General features: G+C 40.2%; 1 protein-coding gene across 1 annotated transcript in view; it reads left to right on the top strand.

Moving 5' to 3' along the window:
• The window catches only part of jph3b (junctophilin 3b), a 64,541-nt gene that overhangs the window by 41,408 nt on the left and 4,063 nt on the right, over positions 1-19,070 (top strand). Inside the window, exons 4-5 of the mRNA XM_050074192.1 lie at positions 2,723-2,847; positions 4,879-5,870. Of these exons, the coding sequence (XP_049930149.1) occupies positions 2,723-2,847; positions 4,879-5,870 (1,117 nt within the window). The remainder of the gene's footprint in view (positions 1-2,722; positions 2,848-4,878; positions 5,871-19,070) is intronic.

The raw sequence follows: 19,070 nt of genomic DNA, 5'->3' as shown, positions 1-19,070 counted from the left end.
TCATCAGACACAACAACACACAATAGAAGCGATAACTCAGATATGAATGAAGGGGCTGATGCTGCATGTTCTTATATTGATAACTGAGAATAAATGATTTATATCGGCTTAAGTTTGCACAATGACAAGGAAAAATGTCTTTAGTGTTACTGGGGACTGGAAACAGTAGGTAAAATACAATGTTTTCTCAGTGTTATACACTGAAATGAATGAAAAGAGTTTCCTTTGTGTCTTTTTAACATGCAGTGGCCCAACACTTGAAGAAAACTCAATCATATAAGTCTAATGTGTTCACTGGTGGCTGTTTTAGATAGTTCACTAATCATATCTTAGCAGCTGCAATTAAGAATAGGAAGGTCATCTTAGGTCATCATAGTTAGCTAGAAACTGTTTAATCAGTATAAAGCATTAACGGCTTCTCGTGACCACTACTGTAGCGTCCGTGTCAATTGAAAATGACAGGTACGTCACTTACTGGTTTGGGCAAAACAAAATAACCCAACCTCCCTAGAAGAAGACAGCTAACATGATGTCAGGCTGAACAAATTAAGTCAAACAAAATGACAATTCAGTCTGATTATTAAGTTACACCCAAAACAAGCTGGCCAATTCTGAAACACAAGCCCTTTTTACACGGAGACTGTGCAATAGGGCCACTACGAAGTCCCTTGTTTATGCCACCTTTGCATTTTTACACATAACTAAACAACGGCAGCATCATCCCCGGCCTCTAGTGTGACATATAATATACATGTCTGCAGCACTTTATTTAACCCCCCCCCCCCAAAAAAACAACATGGCAACATTAACATGGCAATAACAATCATTTACTGTCCCTGTTATGTGGTGGCTGATCTCATCCTCTGCTCGGAGGGTAAGGAGTTCTCGGACCTCATAATTTTCCCACTTTGCGGACATTTTCAGCCGCTGTTTTTCCTCATTGAGTAAGCTGCTAACTGCTATCAGCTGTTTTTTAAATGACCACTGACATGTAGTGTTTTTTGGCGCTGTTACTGCCTCTGATGTGGGCTCATAGGTGAGACAACTCTATCCCCCCTATTCTACGATTGTACTTTTTACACAGAACTGCGAGATGGAATAACAGCATGAAATTCCTGCCTTGAAGAGGCAGTGTAAAAGGGGCTGCAGTTTGCATTTGATGTGTGTCCTACAAAGTGTTTTCAGGTCATTTTCATAAAATTTTCCAGCCGCACTGAAATGTCACAAAAAGGCTACATTTCCTCTTGTTCCTCTCAGAGCTAACATCTGGTGAGGAGTGGTACAGACATTCTGGTTACTCTGCTGAATCTCAGCTCGCTATACCTCTGTTCTGTCAGCCTGTTCTCATTCTCAGGGCGTCAAATATGGCAGCTTGGGGTCTGATTGTGACACACAAAGCACCCTTTAGTGTCTGTATGAGGTGCAGTGGGCTTTTAACTAACTCCAGTATAAATTTATTCAAAGCAATAAGGTAAGCGCGAAAACAATCTGCATAGGGCAGGAAGGAGTCATGGTGGAGGGGGTCAAACAAACATCGAACTTTCACCCAGGAGACTGGTGTCTGTGTTGTGTCTGAAACCAAAAGTCAATGTTGAGTGTTTTTTGTTTTTTTTTAAACTCTTTTAAGAGACATATGTGTCATGTCCCATACACCATGTTACATAATATACTGTACTATTTATTTGAACCCAAACCCTGACGTGTTTTCTAAACCTAAGCAAGTACTTTTGCTGCTTAGAGGGAAAGTAATTTTGGTGACGAAACCTACCTTTGCTGTGAACACAGGAGTTTATTTTGAAAAGACACTATGCATGTAACAAGCAAAAATTGACACAACGTCCCTGAGTGTCCAAAACTGACTACAGAGAGCATCATAGTTGGAAGTGTAGGGTCACTGACCAAGCTGCCATATTTGTTGAGTCGGGGTTAGAACATGTTGGTTCTGTCCCTTCCGCCTCTCTGTTATCAACTACGCTATGCCAAACTCCTGACCTCCAGGTGCTGTTCTTATGTGCATATTTTTCTCTTCTGCCAAAACAATGAAAGGAGCATCAAATAGTGATTTCAAAAAGCTTTGTTTCCAGGTGAGAAAAATATCAGGTTAGTGCAGGTAAACAGAGAGCCTTTAGCCTGTTTAGTGGGCCCGTACTCATGTCCACCCTGTCAGGTTAACTGGTTGTCAGTTGGACAGTAAAGGTTACCAACTTGTCTTTATACTGGTCCCAACAATGTCAACAAGATCAGTTTTGGGATAAATGTGGGGGGGGAAAAATCGATTTACAGTACAGTTCTTCCAACCATGAAAGGCTTGGGTCCAAGTTATCCCATTACCCCATGGGCAACGAACACCAGAGTCCAATACAAAGTTAATAAAGGTGAACTGGTTGCATTCTGAGAGTGTGTGTATTGAATAAACCAAGGCTCAACCACAAATGCCCCTATGTCAGTGAAAACCTGAAATACTGTGCAGCACCGTTGGCACTTTTATTGTTCCAAAGGTCAGTTATTGTGTTTTTTTACCTACAGTATTTCTGGACAGTTTTTTTTTTATTATGTTCTGTTCTTTTGAACAGTAATTTCTTATCTCCTTCCAACCTGCTTTGCTTTCTTCTTAAAGAAATTAGTTCAGGATACTACCACCAATGATTCTGAATGTTAGAAGGTAAAGTTTGATGTATTTATTGTACCCTATACATTCTGTTTCCTGTCTTCTGTGTGTCAGGACGGCTCATGCACAGGGTAAAGCAGAGGCAGCGGTGGCAGCAGCTCAGAAAGCCCAGGAGGAGAGTCGCATGGCGAGGGTCACTGCCAAGCAGTTCTCCCCTTCCTTCCAGCACCCAGGAAACGGTTGGCACACACACTCCCCAAAATCACAACACATGTATTTACTCATATTCCACACATGTCTATAATCCATAAACCCAGCCAGGCAGAAAATATAGGCAGCAACACGTGTGCCTACACATGCGTGAACAAACACACATGTGTGTATGTCTGTGTGGGATGGTGATAAAGGTCAGTGTAAGCCACCCTCCAGCTTTGCGTTTCTGCCTCTGTCACTCACACCTGTACAGCACCGCAGGTAGCCAACCCACTAGAACATGCACTACTCAGTGACACAAACACACACACCCGTGCAGACACACACTGACTATGACACATACTGTAAACTCCCACTAACAGATACCTGAGATGACAGTGATTGTTCTTTTGCCATCTATTCTGCTCTCAGCGGCTGTCTGTTTTTATTGTGAGGATGTTTATGTCAACAAGCATCAGTGGTGACATTTTGTGACATGTTTGTGTTGATATGTTCACCCTGGACATCATCGTGTACCCTTCTTCGCATTTGATCTCAGATAAAAACAAAGGGGCTGTAGAAAAGTTATTAGGGGGAAAGAAGGGGTCAGAGAAGGGAGGGTAGTTTAATTTTTTGGAAAAGCAGGGGCAGTGTTCATTTTATCAACAAAATTTTGACAGTAAGTGACATGCTTATGTTTCAGGGCTAAATTATAACAACAATGTAAATAAAAAAATATTAACAACACAAATTGCGGTGAAATCTCTGCTCATTGCCCTGATGAGTAAAGACAAGACGAAACAGTTGGCTCCGTTCGAGCAGACAGCCTAAGCAAGATCGCAGCAGCCATCTCAAAGTAGTGGCTGTTTTCCTTTGTAATCAATATCATTAGCGATTAGCTTGCCTTGCTCCATTAACGTATTGTTTAAAATTTAACGGAGCCAAGCTAACTTACGGTAAACATCTATTCCTTCTGTTATATTAATCTATTCTCCTTTGAATTCTTATGACTCATAGACAGACACTAACTCATGTGGCTAACATTTAACATAATTCAGTATTCATTTTACTTCCATGTACAGTAAAGTGTATAAACATCATGTTTTCCAGCTAATGCTTGTCTGCCTTCACAACACAATTTACACATTTTCATGACTTCTGAATTATTAATCGGTTCTAAATTTAGCAGAGGACCTCAGTAATAACAGTAATATAAAGTAATAGTAATATAAATAACTTTAGGCATTCCTTTTTTTATGATATAAAAGAAGTACAGTGAGTCAGTTCTTAGCTTAGATGACTTAATACATAGGCCTAGTCAAAGGTTTGTTTGCTTCTCAATGGAACTTTTACAACCAGGAGAAATAACCTTCAGCAGCCTCCATTACACTATCATGTTGATGAAAAGCACAGATGTTTTTTTAACCAAATTTAAACTTTAGGTGACATTTAGTCCAGGTGCTTTGTGGCAAGTAGCAGACACACACGAGCCCCTGATGAAATGACTAAGTTAACTAGCCTTTGAGCAACACTTCAATGGCGACTTAGCAGTAATGTAGCTGGCCATGCTGTTGTGTCACACTTCATAGTGTGAACAACACAGAAGACTAAAACTAAATTTGTAATCATTGTGAAAATGAATACTGAGCAAGGGAGAGTCTGTAAACTTTTTCTCATTTCACTCTTCCATTGGGATATTTATTGTTAAAAATGCTTTAAGATTAAATAGTTACATTACAAAGATGTCTGGCCGTGCCATTAAGGCATTGTGTAGGCTAATTGATTTAATGGACATATTCATCATTTTGGTTTGTCTGCCATAACTTGTCTTTAGTTTTATGTCAACATGTAAATTTCAATATTGTTGGAGGAGGTTATAATGCAGGACTCAACCCTCCCTAATCACTTTCACACAGTCCCTAACATGTCATGTTATTGTCAGTTGTACTGATACTTATTGTGCTTTCATTTAAAGAAGTTTAAAGTAGTCAACAAACATGGAGACAGCATCATAGGTACCCCACCTCACCACCTCCCAAAATGTCTGTCATCTTTCTGACATCATCTGTCTCTTGCAGGCATGGAGGTGCAGCGTCCCAAACGTCAGGTGTCCAGCGAGGTGGAGGGTGAAGGCTTGTCCAGTAGCGCCGGCACTGCCGACAGCCCCGACCTCTACGTGAAGAGTGCTGCGTCCGATGACCCCTCTAATGATGCTGCCACCCCTGACCTCAGCCCCCCTTCTTCTTCACCGCCCCACACACCTCCTCCACCCGCCCGGCCGACCCAACGCAGCAAGAGCGCCCGCTTCCATCGGCAGACCGCTGTGGACCATGGGGACAAGGGGAAGGATGGAGGAGAGAGGAGTGAGAAAGGTGGCGGAGCAGGGCAGACGGAGATCCAGGTGTTGATGGAGGGAGGAAGTGGGGGAGGTGATGGTGGAGGAGGGAAGGGGGAGTACCCACGGGCCAACAGCTGGAGCGAGGACAAGAGGAGAGCGATGTTGTCAAAAGGAGGAGGTGGGCTCAGCGGACGAGGAGCGAGCCGGACCAACGGACACAAACACAGCTCCTCCAATCACAAGTCCCGGGAGCATGGATCCTCCAATCACAGACAGGCCAGAGGGGACAGGTGGACGGAATCCTCCTCGTCCGCCTCTTGGACGTCAGGGCACAGGGGCGTGCACGGCAGGGGAGGCCGGCTGCTGGAGCAGGACGAGGAGAAAATTAGCAATTATGAGATGGAGATGAAGCCTTTACAGCCCAGAGACTCCACTACCCACAAGCCCCATGGGCACGGGGAGGAGAGGCACAGCCACAGTCACGCTCACGGAGAGGGGCGCTCGCACACCGTGCAGCGACAGAGGCATAAGAACCGTGAAGGGAGGGAGGGGAGGGAAGGGAAAGAGGGGAGGGAAGGGGGTAAAGACTCAGTGCACAAGCTGGACAGACCGGGGGAAAAGATGGATCCACGGCCGCTACGTCGGGACCTCACCCTCTCCCCCCCTCTGAGGTCCTCCCCCATCACACCAGATCAGCAGGACCACAGCCTCATGCAGAGCAAAGGCAACTCGGTAAGATGCATACTGAGCACACCAACACAACTCTGTTACATGCAAACACAACACTTAATCTCTGAAAGATGAGATTGAAGCTGTAAAATGTTTTTTGTTTCAAGAATCTGCTGATATCTTCAACATGGCACTGGACTTTCCTTTCAGGTGTTTTGTATGGTCACTGGCTGAATCATCATTGCTTTCACTTTAAAGGGGTAGTTCAGATTTTTTAAAATGGGGTGTTATGAGGTACTAATCCATAGTCAGTTTGTTACCTACAGTAGATGTCAGTCGGCACACCTGAAGTTTGGAGAAGCAGGCTGGAGTCCGACATGGAAGCCAAGCAATGTACTGCTGTGGATGGGGTCAGCAATAAAACATATTTCAGCCACCTTAAAAAAGTTCCACCCTAAAGCAATCAATATCAGTTTAGGTTCACGCTGTATTGAGAGTGTTTTTGCTGTTTTACCTCTCCGCCACACAGCAATTTCTAACGGGCAACTGAAGCCGTTATGTTGTTTTCTTCAAGTCCAGACTCCACTGAGAAAAACTACAGTTTAACATCGCTGAAAACAGGAGCTGCTGGTCTACTGCTGCCCTGATCAGTTATATTTATGGTGTTATTTTGTGACTTTGGCATTCAAAAGGGTTATTTCAGATTCACCAAAGTCACCCAAAAACACAAACTAACTAACTTATGTAAGCAGCAGTAGACCAGCAGCTCCTGTGTTGAGCAAGCCAAAATTACTGTTTTTGTCAATGGGGTTTGGTTGCTTTGAAGATATGGAACTAAAGCCATTAACAGCTTCCTTGTTGGAACAGGCTGTCTGACAGGAAGGTAAACCGGTGAAAATACTTTCAATATAGCATACACTTGAACTGATATTGTTTTAGGTGGGGATTATTTAGGTGGCTTAAATACATTTAGCTGCTGACCCCTTCCACAGCAGTACATTGCTTACTTTCTGTTCCAGCAACCCTGCCCTTTCTCTAAATGGGCTGCATACTGAAAGACAATTACTGTATATAATACACTGACTATGGATAAAAACTTGATGCAACCCCATTTAAAAAAACTGAATTATTCATTTAACAGTCACTGTAAATAGACAGCCATAACATTAGATTACAAAAATTCCATCAGTACAGATTTGCTTTTTGCAGCTTTCTTAGGACCTTCACTGACAAACTCCTGATGAACAACCCTGTAAATATTTCCCGGTTTAAGAATTTAGCTGGAGGATTAAATGTTTCTCTTGTGTACTGTTTTGGAGGGCACAGTGGCATGGTACGAGTAGGGAGCCAAGCAAGCGGCCTCCACTCTGCCTCCAGTTAGACACTGAATTCTTATCAGCTGCAGGGCTGCTGTTGAGTCTGATCTCTGACCTCCCTGTGAAGGGGGTCAGGAGGCAATTTTCTGAGGATCAAAAGTTCTTCCACAGTGAAGTTTTATTTTTTAAAAGGTGTACTATGCAGGATAGTTGGTTACTGTTTTTAAACACACTTGCCAGCAAAAGAGAAAGTAAAATCCAACCCCAGATTCACTCGTTTGGCGTTTGGCAAACGCCATTTATAGGTACGCGCCTATAAATATCTGGAATGCAGAGAATAAGAAGAAAATAAGAACAGGACAGAGTCTCTGCAGAAAAATACAATGGCACTCACTTCTCGTGGGCCATAGGTGATACTGCTGTATGAATCTACACATTGTTTTTCATTTCTTAAGACAACATACTGGAAAGAGAGGTTTTTTTTATTTCGCAAATCTAGAAATAACCTGGAAATTTCACTGATAGAAATTCAAACTACATACATTCAGATAAACTGATTTTAAAGTAAAAGCTAAAATGTTAATGGTTGAATTTCACCATTAAAGAGGCTATAGTCAATATTTTTATATTCACAATGGATCACATGACCACTTGTTTGTAAAATAGGATGTTTGTAATGATAACCCTGCAGAGAATAATCACATGACTTTGTAGTTCCCCTCAACTCTTCATAATATTTTCTTTTATTTCATTGTTTAAAATTGTCCAGCCCCACAACCTTACCATTTTGATTCACTCTCACACCTCTCATCTGTGTTGTTTTCAGCCGTAGCAGGCAGCTGTTTTCAGCAAGAACCCGTAAAATTCAACAGTACACCGCCTGCTTAACACGAAACACTAAAAAGACTCTGTTAGCAACTAGCGGTGAACGAGCATTTAGCAGCCAAAGAACCAGATATTTTTCTCAGGAGTTGGTGAAGACCAAAAACAGAGCCAAAAGAAAAGTAAATATTGGACTCAGGTGGACACAAACAAGTGTGCTGGATGTACGTGTTTGCTAACCAGCTAACATCTCTTCAACTGCATGTCTTTGGTTGCGTGTGTGTGTGCAAGTGTATTATAGTGTGAAAAAAATTCCCTGGGGTTTATTAAAGTGTCAGTTAAACTTTTAAACGTGGTATTGAATTAAACTACAAGACTCAAAACCTTATGTTTTTGCTTCCATATAATCAAAGTTTTTTACTAATGATAGAATGTAAAAAATACTAATATAATTTGCATTCTTTATGAAATCAGATTAATTTCTACATGCTTATGTGAAGTCTGATTGAAAATCCACGACCATAAACACTGTCCCTAGTGATTACAGGTGTAATGCTTTAATACGTATCAGCATCACTGTGTGTTGTCACGTGGTCAATGTACAGTATGAGCTGTGCCTGGATTTTCAGTGACAGTGATTAACACCCTCATTCATCTAATCAAGCAGCACACTGACAAATTTGTGCTGAAAGCATTTTTAACACACGAGGACAAACAGCTGCAAAGTAAACCGGCACAGCCAGCATATTTTATTTGTTTGTTCATTTGTTATGGTTCAGTAATACACATAATAAACTAATGGCTCAATACTGTTATTGTATTATTTTTGTTAATTTGGCCATCACTCCTGCTGGTTTTCATAATAATGTACACACCTGTGTCGTGGTTGGTATCTGAGGGTGTGCTGCCTCTGCTGGACACAGCTTTACAGCTACAATGCCTCATTGTTTTTATGATACAGTTATACTCAGGGCTTTTTAAAACCTGTCTGATTGTTTGTGTTGCTAAGCCTAATGAACCGTTATAAGATTATGTCTAGCAGAGTATCTCTACAAATTAATCTGATGGGTACATTATTATGATAACTGATTTTAAGGGATGGCTCAAACAAAGGGAGAACAGATCTAGAATTAAGATTTAAAAAGAAAAAAATCACACCAAACTGGGTAAAACATGTACTGTAGCAATGACATTTTTCTTCACTGGAAACAGCACCAGACCAAAAGTACACATGCTCCTATGTCCATACACAAAGGAAAATATTTGCATTGTACATTTCTGCAAAACAAGGACATGTTACATTTCCACATTTCATATGTATCAAATCAATGTCTTTAATGTGATGTAATATATGAGCTGACTGTGTCATCTGGAGGTGGAGGGGATGGTGGATGGCGTGACACCTAGGCTAGAAACCTGCCAAGCTGCAGACCACTGTTCGAGACCAACAAACAACAAAACCTATTGTGATTTAGCGAGTCATCACTGTGTTTTTAGTAGCTTTTTGGGCACCCACTTGGCTGTTTTGTAGCAACCCACGTGCAGTGATAGTGCCATGAAAACTGGTTCTTTTGTACATCACTGCTTTTCCTGACGGGGTGTGCCACCAAAACCATGTATTTTAAGCCACAGTGTTATATAACCCTAACTCTAACCCTAACCGAGGGGTTTTTGTGCCTAAACCTAACTACAACTTAACCACAGCGCTGTTGAAAACATAAAGTTTCAACATATTCACCATATAATAATGTGCAAATGTAAGGCATTGGTGGTTTGCAGAAATGTACAATGCCAACATTTTTTCGGTGACTGGGTTGCCATACACAAATAAATTTGAACAGGGAAGTGCACATACTTAGTGTGCACATGTTGCTTATCTTTGAATAAATCCTTAGATTCCCTTAAGCCTGCATTAATTAATTATGGGCTGCTTTGGCGCAACACAATGAGCCGAAAACATAACATTGATGTTATTCCTTTGTAAAGTTGATATTTCAAATGTTTTAGATAGTAATAGCAATAGTAGTTGAAATTGAAAAGGCACAGAGCAACATTACATTAGCATTTAATTGCTAGCATTCAACTGTAGTCGTGTTTCCGTCCACCTAACAAATGAAAAATATCTGGCTCTTCAGCAGCTTAATGCTACACTGTGTTCACCAGCTAGTCCCCAGCTTCGTTTGTCTGCTGTCTGGTGCTGGGCAGGTAGCTCAAAGTAAGTTTATCAGAGCTTTTTGCCAAAATAGCTGCTGGAAAACACTTGTGACAATGCTGAGACTGAAACAAAACCTAAATGTTGCAGGCCACAACAAGTTGAAAAAATTGCTGTAAAGCTCTGTAGAACTGAGATGAACTGTTGAGTCAGTTGATAATTCTTTGAAGTTTCATCACTGTAGAGGTGTTTCCATCAAGCTGTTTTAATGCAAGTTTCCAATTTGCACATAAAAAACCTGGAAATGTCAAAAATTTGAAGGAGGTGGAAACTTTTGGTTAAAGTCAATAGCGACTAAGTGGAATGGAAAGAGATTCAGCCAATAAATGATGATGTACAGTCATTGTATAGGCCACTGTAAGTTCTGTTTGTCATCTCTGGCTGGTTTTTAACACGCATTTGTATGCACACAGGGATGTTACCAAAACTCTTCTAAGAGCACATAGCTGTGATATAAATTGTTAAAAAAAAATCTCTATTTTCATTGTTTAGTGTGCTCTCTGTTATTATACATCTATTGTTTTCCTTTGTTTGAGGTTTAATTGGAGCTCTTTGAAATATGTCATTTCGTTGCACCTTCTTCTGCAGCGTCACTTCACAGGAGAATTAGAGCCACCTGCTGCTTATCTCGCAGAACCACCTCCCAATACTTGCATAACATTAGTGGATAGAAAAGTACACAAATTTGCATTCTCTTTTGCCAATCTTCTGAAAATTTGATTAAAATTTGCACTTCATTTGGATGGAAATCCAACTTATGAGTGACCCATTTCACTTTACATGTGATCATTCTGATTATTATTAATATAAAAATATTGATCATAGCAGCTTTAAATTTCAGTAGTTTGGACCTCTGCATGGCTCTGTTTGGCCCTAATATTACCCTGGACAGCAGCTGTATGGTGCATTTGTCATATCTGTCATGTCACTGCCACACATTGATTTGACTAAAAGGATTTGTTGCCCACTGTCATGAGGATACATTCCATCCCCAGTGACATAACACAATGTTATCCCACATATTAAGATAATCCTGGGGGAGAGGCACAAGGTTTAACCTTGTGAAATAAAGAAAGATTTTTTTGTACTATGAGCAAGCAGGGGGGATTACGCTGTTTTAATATAATTTTTTGGCTACGTCTTGACTCAGGCTGGTGGACGGCCCCAACCACGCTAATCCTGGATGATAATACGGTCACAGCATTAGCTAATGAAACCAACAGGAAAATCAGCTGCAAGTTGATACCATACATCGTATGCTACAGACATCCTGAGCGCTAATACAATCTCTCTCTCTCATACACAAACACACACACACTTGTGTGTTAACTGTTAAATACAGTTCCATACTCCTCACACAACTTAAATACAAATTTGTCCGCAGTGGTGTGATGACAAAATGAAGAAGTCGGATATTTGGTACTTCAGTGGCTGATGGTGCTACCTGCTACATGAAAACCTGAAGCCTAAACCACACACACACACACACACACACACACACACACACACACACACTCAGATATACAGGCGGAGAGACAACCCCAACGGTCCTCTCTGCACCTTAGTAACAGCAGACTGGCAAACTAGCCCCTTCCTCACAGAAGGCCCCCTATTGGTTAACCAGCGCTCTGTTGCTAGGGAACAGCTTATGCCTTGCTTCAACGGCGGCCAATCGGTGGGCGTGTGTCAGTGACAGGGGGGCGGGGGGTGGTTGGAGGTGGGGTGTATGTGTGTGTGCTTGTGTGTGTGTGTGTGTGTGTGTGTGTGTTTGCAGCCGCAGAGAAGCAAGTGAGATTTGTGTAAGACAGGTTCACAGCATACACAGATACTATCACACTCTGATAAATACACACAGGGAACACTGCGAACACCATGGGAACAATGGGGCTGCTCTGACACAGACGTGAGCGCGCGCGCACACACACACACACACACACACACACAAAGGACCTCTTTTTGTTAATCAATCAATCAATCAATCAATCAATCAATCAATCAATCAAACTTTATTGATATGGTGCTTTTTGCAATACAAAAGTACATTACATAGAAACAAAAAAGAGATGCTTACTCTCTGACTGTATCCAGTATGGAATCTCTGTACCAAAATAGCACTGCACCTCTGTGTCCACTAAAAGACATCAACCAGTCGTCATCATGGAACACAGAAATGAACCTCTGTGCATCCCAAAGGCTCATATTTACAGGAACAACACCTCAGTAAGATGTGTCCCCAGACGACCGAGCCTTTCATGGCCCTCAATAACAAAAACTAACATGATGACAAAGAGATCTTGAAAGTGAAGAAATAAAATGACATTAAATATGAAGGAACAGGTTAGTGGATAAACCAGTAACTATGAGCTAAAAATAACATCTTAAGATTTTGCTTTCCAACAGATTGTGATGCCATCGGCCCCAGACAGACACAAAAACCTGCTTCTCTGTTGTTCTTATAAATCATGGGACAACTTAAAAGCCAGTGCTGAACAAAGGAGCAGATTTAGCAGGGCCCCTTCTTTAAAGCGTATTTCACATGTAATCAGTCACCACTCCAGTGAGTGATTTGAAAACCAAGAGTAGAATATTAAAATGTACAAAGAAGAATCCACAATCAAAGAGACTTTAAAACAGAATATCTATGCATAATATGTCCTCTCCTGCTGACTGTGGTCAGCACACATGCTGCTGCATTTTGGCTGGGCTGCAGTTTATGTAAAGCTTTCTTAGGTGGGCTACAAAAGAAAGCAAGCCTGCTAGTGGTAAGCACGCATAGGCTTGTTGGTATCTTCGTAGGAGAGATGTGGCTGTACTTTTTCAGTATTTTCTAAGATGATAAAAGGCAGTGCTGGTGGTATTTTATATGTGAGCATCAAAATTCAGATGTGGATCAAAAATCAGACCGAGGTTACTAGCTTGGGCCTGATGTTTCTCAAGGATTTCAGTGCACTGCGCAACATCTTTCTCTGAGCCTGTGCTGTAAATATTTAGAAAACAATAAAATATCTTTATATATTTTAAAAAGCAGGATGGTGGGTGGTGGTGTCGCAGTGTCGCATCATTATCATGGAGGAGACCAGGGTTTGCATCTCATCCCAGACCTGCACTGCATTGTTTGATATCTGTAAATGGTCTATAGGGCAATGAAAATCAATTTTCTGTTCACTGGTAATATTTTCAGTGGTTGCATTTAAAGTCTGAACAACAGTGGTACTAGATTGTAGCCTTGGGGCATCCCACAGGTCAATATTAGCAAAATAGTGGTCACTAATACCCTTTTTGTTTTATAAAATTAGCTTTGGTTCTTTAAGTGGTTCCACTCGAGATTCTTGTAACCTTGTTGCTATTGTGAACCAGCTCGCATCTCCACCAGTTGTGAGCAGAGCAATTGTAATCAAGGATCTGTCATTACCAGAGGGCATTACACAGTGCACAACAGAATTACACAGTAGAAGCAAGATGACCGATTGCATTAATTATCTGTGAGCTGTTATCAGTTGCAGATATTTGTTTTTATAAATAAAAAAAAGAAGCATGGGCCAACTATTAATAATAAGGAGATGTAGAAGAGTATTCCATGCAAGACTTAGTCCTCTCTTTCCAGTGTCCAGAATATGACACACCCAGCTGTGTTATCAAGGTTTGCACTTCAGGTCAACTAAAACAAGCTAAGACAAAAACAAGGTAATGAGCTAACAAAGAGTTGCCTATTTACACATTCAACAAACATGGAGCAACATTAGCATTCATTTCATATGGGTTCTGGCCACCTAAAGTCCAGTATTCACCCTACTCTCAGCTCTGTTCTGGCCTCCAAGCTCCTTATCTGCTAGCTTCTAATTTTGTCTGTCATTTGGTGCTGGGCAGGTAGAGTACAGTGGGTTTATTATAGTTTGTTTGCTGAAAACAGCTGCCTGCTGCTGCTGCTGCTGCTGTAAGTACTGTAGGGGTTGATAAGAGTGGTAAAACTGAACAAAATTAAATTTGTGGGTATTAAGACTAAAGATTAGCCAAATGAAAAGCTCTGCGGATCATTTTCATGGTGCTAGTCACTGTGAACGACCATTTTCGCATTACACATAGTCATTTGATTAGTTATTGATATAAAAATATCACTTGGTGAAGCATTAAGGTAAAGATAAATGTTAAAAAGGGTCTTTCTAGTGATTTTACTGCATAATTGTTTAAAGTTGGCCTAAAGGACAGATCTTACTTTTCTGTAAGAGATGTTTCACAGTGGCAGCTCTCGGTGCCAGGGGAAGATGCCAGAAAGCAGGAAAATGACTTGTTCTTTGCCAGCACTTCATCCTCAGGATAATAAGCATTCTGTTATGAAAAGTGTTCGGCAGGGTCAAGGGAGCTGGTGGTAAGATTAAGCTGCATTTCTCTTTTGAAGACAGCAAAGTGATTTTAAGCAAAGGGAAAAGAATGGCAAAGAGGGGCTCACACTTTTTGTACCATGATTATACTTAACCTGATCTTTGTTATCTCTGAGGAGTACTGCTCTGTGCTCTGTGCGGTTTTTATGATTTTAAACCACAAAGATTAAGAAAAAAACGTCTCTGCTGAGGTGTTTTTGAAAAGTAAATAGTAGTTAAAAAATAGGTTGTGAGTTCAGCATTTTTGGTGCTGCACGGTCCTTTAGTCATACTTGAGGACTGAAGTAATAAAAGACATACTGATTTCAAAGTGCTATACCAGTCACTGAAAGAGTAAAATAAAATGACTCAGAAATACATTGCAAGTACTGTCACTTATTACAGATAAACAATAACATGTATAAAATGCAGTTGGAGATTTGCTTAAGATTCATCAACCTAAATTGCTACACCTCCAATACAATACAATTCCTTTAAAAGAGAATTAAGTGAAAAAAAGGGGGTTCATGCAATAATTTATGTGAAAAGTGGCATGCCATCTCTGTATTTCTCAACTATTTTTCCTCAGTTTTTCCCCCAGAAAATTGGAAGGAAAAAACAATGTACTTTTGAAATTTGTGTGGAAACTGTAATTTTTTTTGACAAAACTCAGTTTTCTTTCTTGAGTCTTTCTTGAGCTGAATGTGCAGAATTCTTAAAGCAATTGCTCAACATTTTGAGAAATACATTTATTATATTTCTAGCAGAAACTTAGATCAGATCTTTATGCTAACATGACACTACAACCAGCAGCATTTATCTTAACTTAGTGTTAAGACTTGAAAAAGGGTGAAACAGCTAGTTTGGCTCTGCCCAAAGGTCTGAAAATTTGCGTACTAGCACCTCTAAAGCGCAGTGATTAATATGTCAGTATCTTTTTTCTTTTTTTTTAAGCAAATACGTGTATTTTCAAGCATGTCCCACTTTTTGGTTAAAGGAATACTTCACCCACCAAATTACCCTTCTTATATCAATTTATCACCCATGTTACACATAATTTCTCAAGAAAACATGATTATTCTTGCATGTCACCAGTGAACAAAGAATCCAAAAACGGAGAAAGTTCTTATGAGTTAAAGTCATATATGTCCCATTTAACAACAGCAAAACTATATCAAAACAGCCATTAACAAACTCGTACACAACTCGTGCAGTATAATCCAAGTCTCATTTATTCAGTCATGTGCTCAGTACTTCCCAAACACATGCATTTTCACTTAAACCTTAGTATATAATACTGAACTGAAAGTGACACTTATCTATGCTCTTTTCAAAGCCGGAGTCCATTGGAAAAAACAGTAATTTTAGCTTGTTGATCATGGAAGCTGCTAATCTACCACTGCCTCCATCAGTTAGTTTGTTTGTGTTACTATGTGACTTTGGTGTTTTAAAGGATTAGTTTGGATTCACCAAAGTCACAAAATAATGCAAAGAAAGTACTGATTGAGGCGGCAATAGACCAGCAGCTCCTGTGTTTAACATGATAAAATGAATGTATTTGTTAATGGAATCTTCTTGGAAGGTAGGAGAGTGTAGATAGTTTTTACTTTCAGTTCAGTTTTTCATGGTAAGGTTTAAGTGAAAATGCATGTGTTTGGGAAGTACTGAGCATATGGCTAGAAAAATGAGACTTGGATTATACTGCATGAGTTGTGTGAGAGTTTGTAAATTGATGTTTTGATATAGTTTTGTTGTTAAATGTGGACCCCAATGACTTCTATTCATTAAGACTTTTAGTTTACTGGAGGCAAGTTTCCATTGGATTTACTCATTGAAAATCCTAATTGTGAATGGTTATCCTCCATCAGCACAAATGAAATAATTAGACTGAAAAATAATCAAATTATTCAAAGTCAGGAATTGTACTACAGTGCATGGACTCATAAAAAGCACACATTTTCTCACTGAATAGAGGTAAAGAAAAAAGGCTAATGATCAGAGGATTTCATCCACCTGCTCTGGTAATTATCTATGACACAGATCTGTGATAAGCCTATCACCGGATTGATCAGCAGAAACCTTGTTAGCAGCCACTCTGGACAAATTCATTTAAAACAATGTTGCACTAATGTTGCTTGATATCAGCGTGCATGGTTACTCAGAGTCCCATTTTTCCTCTCCCATTGCAACTATTGTTAATATTATTTCAGAGGTAGACTTAATTAAAAACATAGGTGTTCTGTGCCTCCTCTTCGGGTAAATCCTCCGATAAGACCAAAATACTCTTTATGTAAATACTTGTAAAAGAGGTTTTATTTTCATTATGTATGAGGGATTCTTTGTGAGCTATGAAGAAAAACTGCTGCATCGGTGAGAATGTCAGTGAATATACTAGACTCACTTTAACATATTTACCCAGAGTGGACAGGTGGTCAGAAAGACTGGCCTTCACCCACACGACCCAGGTTGTCAGCAAGCATCTGTTTAAGTGTCACTGAGCAAGACAGTGACTCCCCGCCAGCTCCAGGCTGCTGTTCTGCAGCCGAGTTCGCCCTTTGACCTCCCTCTGTCAGAGAAGGTGGGCCTCCCTGTGGGATCAACACGTATTATTTATCTTAAGATGCAAATTGCTCCTTCATCATTTCACTGCGTATATGCATCATCATTGCTGCTGGGTCTTATCTCCATGTGCTGCAAAGATGCTACAAATATGAAATAACATTACAATTTGTTTAATTTTCTTGACATATTTTTAAGCTTGGTGTTATGTCATGTTTCCACAAACCAACAAAACAATATAAACCAGATATCTAGAAACAGTGGTAAAGTGAAAACTAAATCTGTTTAGTTATATCAGATTGTCTAAGAAAGTAGGTCGACATAGTTTGCTTTGTATTTATCTAATTGCTTTGTATCCATTGGTAATTGTGTCCCACTGATCTGTGGAGTTCCTCAAGGCCCAATCCTGGGACTTCTCCTATTCTCCCTCTATATGCTCTTTTTAGGGCACAATATCCATCAATATTCGTCTTTGTTATTGCTATGCCAATGATGTCCATCTTAATGTATTTGTAAAACTAGGGCAATTGTTTAATTTGACTATTTTACCTAATTTTCATGAAATGAGAGCCTCATAGTTTCCTGCAGTTAAATCACAAAACTAAGGTTGTCACAGAGGTTCCTTGGCTTCTAACTCAGATACCTTCAGTTGGTTATTCAGTCACAGATTGCCAAGATATTCCCATTTATCTGTCAAACAGCTCGAAAAACATTGTTTTGTATCATAACGTCTGGACTATAGCAATCCATTGTATTCTTGTTTAAGCCAAGGAACTGTAGCACTACCAACAATGACATCACAGCCTTCCCACATGGACCTGGTGCTGGCTTTACTACACTGATGTTCTGTAAAATTTAGGATTGAATTCAAAAGATGTGGCATCACACAATTGGGTTTCATCCTATTAACGATGGGAGCTGATCACATATATATCAGGTTGCTTACCCTGATTTGTTCTTATTCTTCAATTATTTTGAATTAGGAGGAAATGCTTTTTATTGTCGTTTTTATAACTGTGAAGGACTTCACAACCCTGGTTTTGAAATGTGCTGCATAAATAAAGTTTTACTTACTTACTAACCTACTTGTTATTTCTAAAGGCATTTTAGGCTAGACAGAGAATAATCAGGCTGATCTGTGGGTATATCCAGTAATTGAAAAAGAGGATGGTTTTCTCCACATATCTGATGAGAACATCAGCCACACTATGGCTGACATTAACTCATAAGAAAATTTCCAAATCTATTAGTTTTCAGCATCACACAGCAACACTAAAGCCAATATCAACATTTATGCAACATAGGGGAATGTTGCTGCTGTCAGGTGAAAAGCTTACATCTTCACAGTGTGAGAGAATTGTATTTGACTTGACACCCAAGTGTTTAAGTTTTAGATTCTTTTTTTTTTAAGATTTTATAAACCCCAGAGCTGTAGGATTTTCTAAATCAGTAAAAGAGCCCCCATCAGAGGAGGTGACAGTTACTCGAATTCACCCGACAGCAGTGGGATGATTGATGTGCATGCAGTTATGCAAGGACCGATAACGTGATGTTAAAAGTATGACATTATTTCAACACACACAAAAATCCTCTTATTACCAATGACTTTGTAGGAATACGTTGATAAAGTAGGGGAGAATCATCAATCTTTATGAGTTTGGTCCTTTAAACTGTTAAAGGGGACCTTATATATAGTGTTATGGTGAAGCATGTTCATATTAGCATGGCCAAAGTTTCACATAAGGGCATAAACATATGTAGAAGTAATCCCTGTGAGTCTTCCTACTGTTCTGAACTTTATGGGCTCTAGTTTCGCAGACCGGGCAAGGTGGAGGCGCAGCGCACCTGCGCTTCGCCAACTGGGTGTGGCCAGGCGGATTTTGCAAGTTTGGCACACCGTGCGCGCTGGCGCAGCTACTCGTCTGTCCCACCTCCGTCCCGCCTACCTGCACAAGTCGGAAAGAGGGAGGAGAGAAGGCGTGGAGTGGGTTTTACA

The sequence above is a fragment of the Epinephelus moara genome, chromosome 20, assembly GCF_006386435.1.
Source record: "Epinephelus moara isolate mb chromosome 20, YSFRI_EMoa_1.0, whole genome shotgun sequence".
Taxonomy (NCBI): domain Eukaryota; kingdom Metazoa; phylum Chordata; class Actinopteri; order Perciformes; family Serranidae; genus Epinephelus; species Epinephelus moara.
This window is presented reverse-complemented; position numbering and strand designations above follow the sequence as displayed.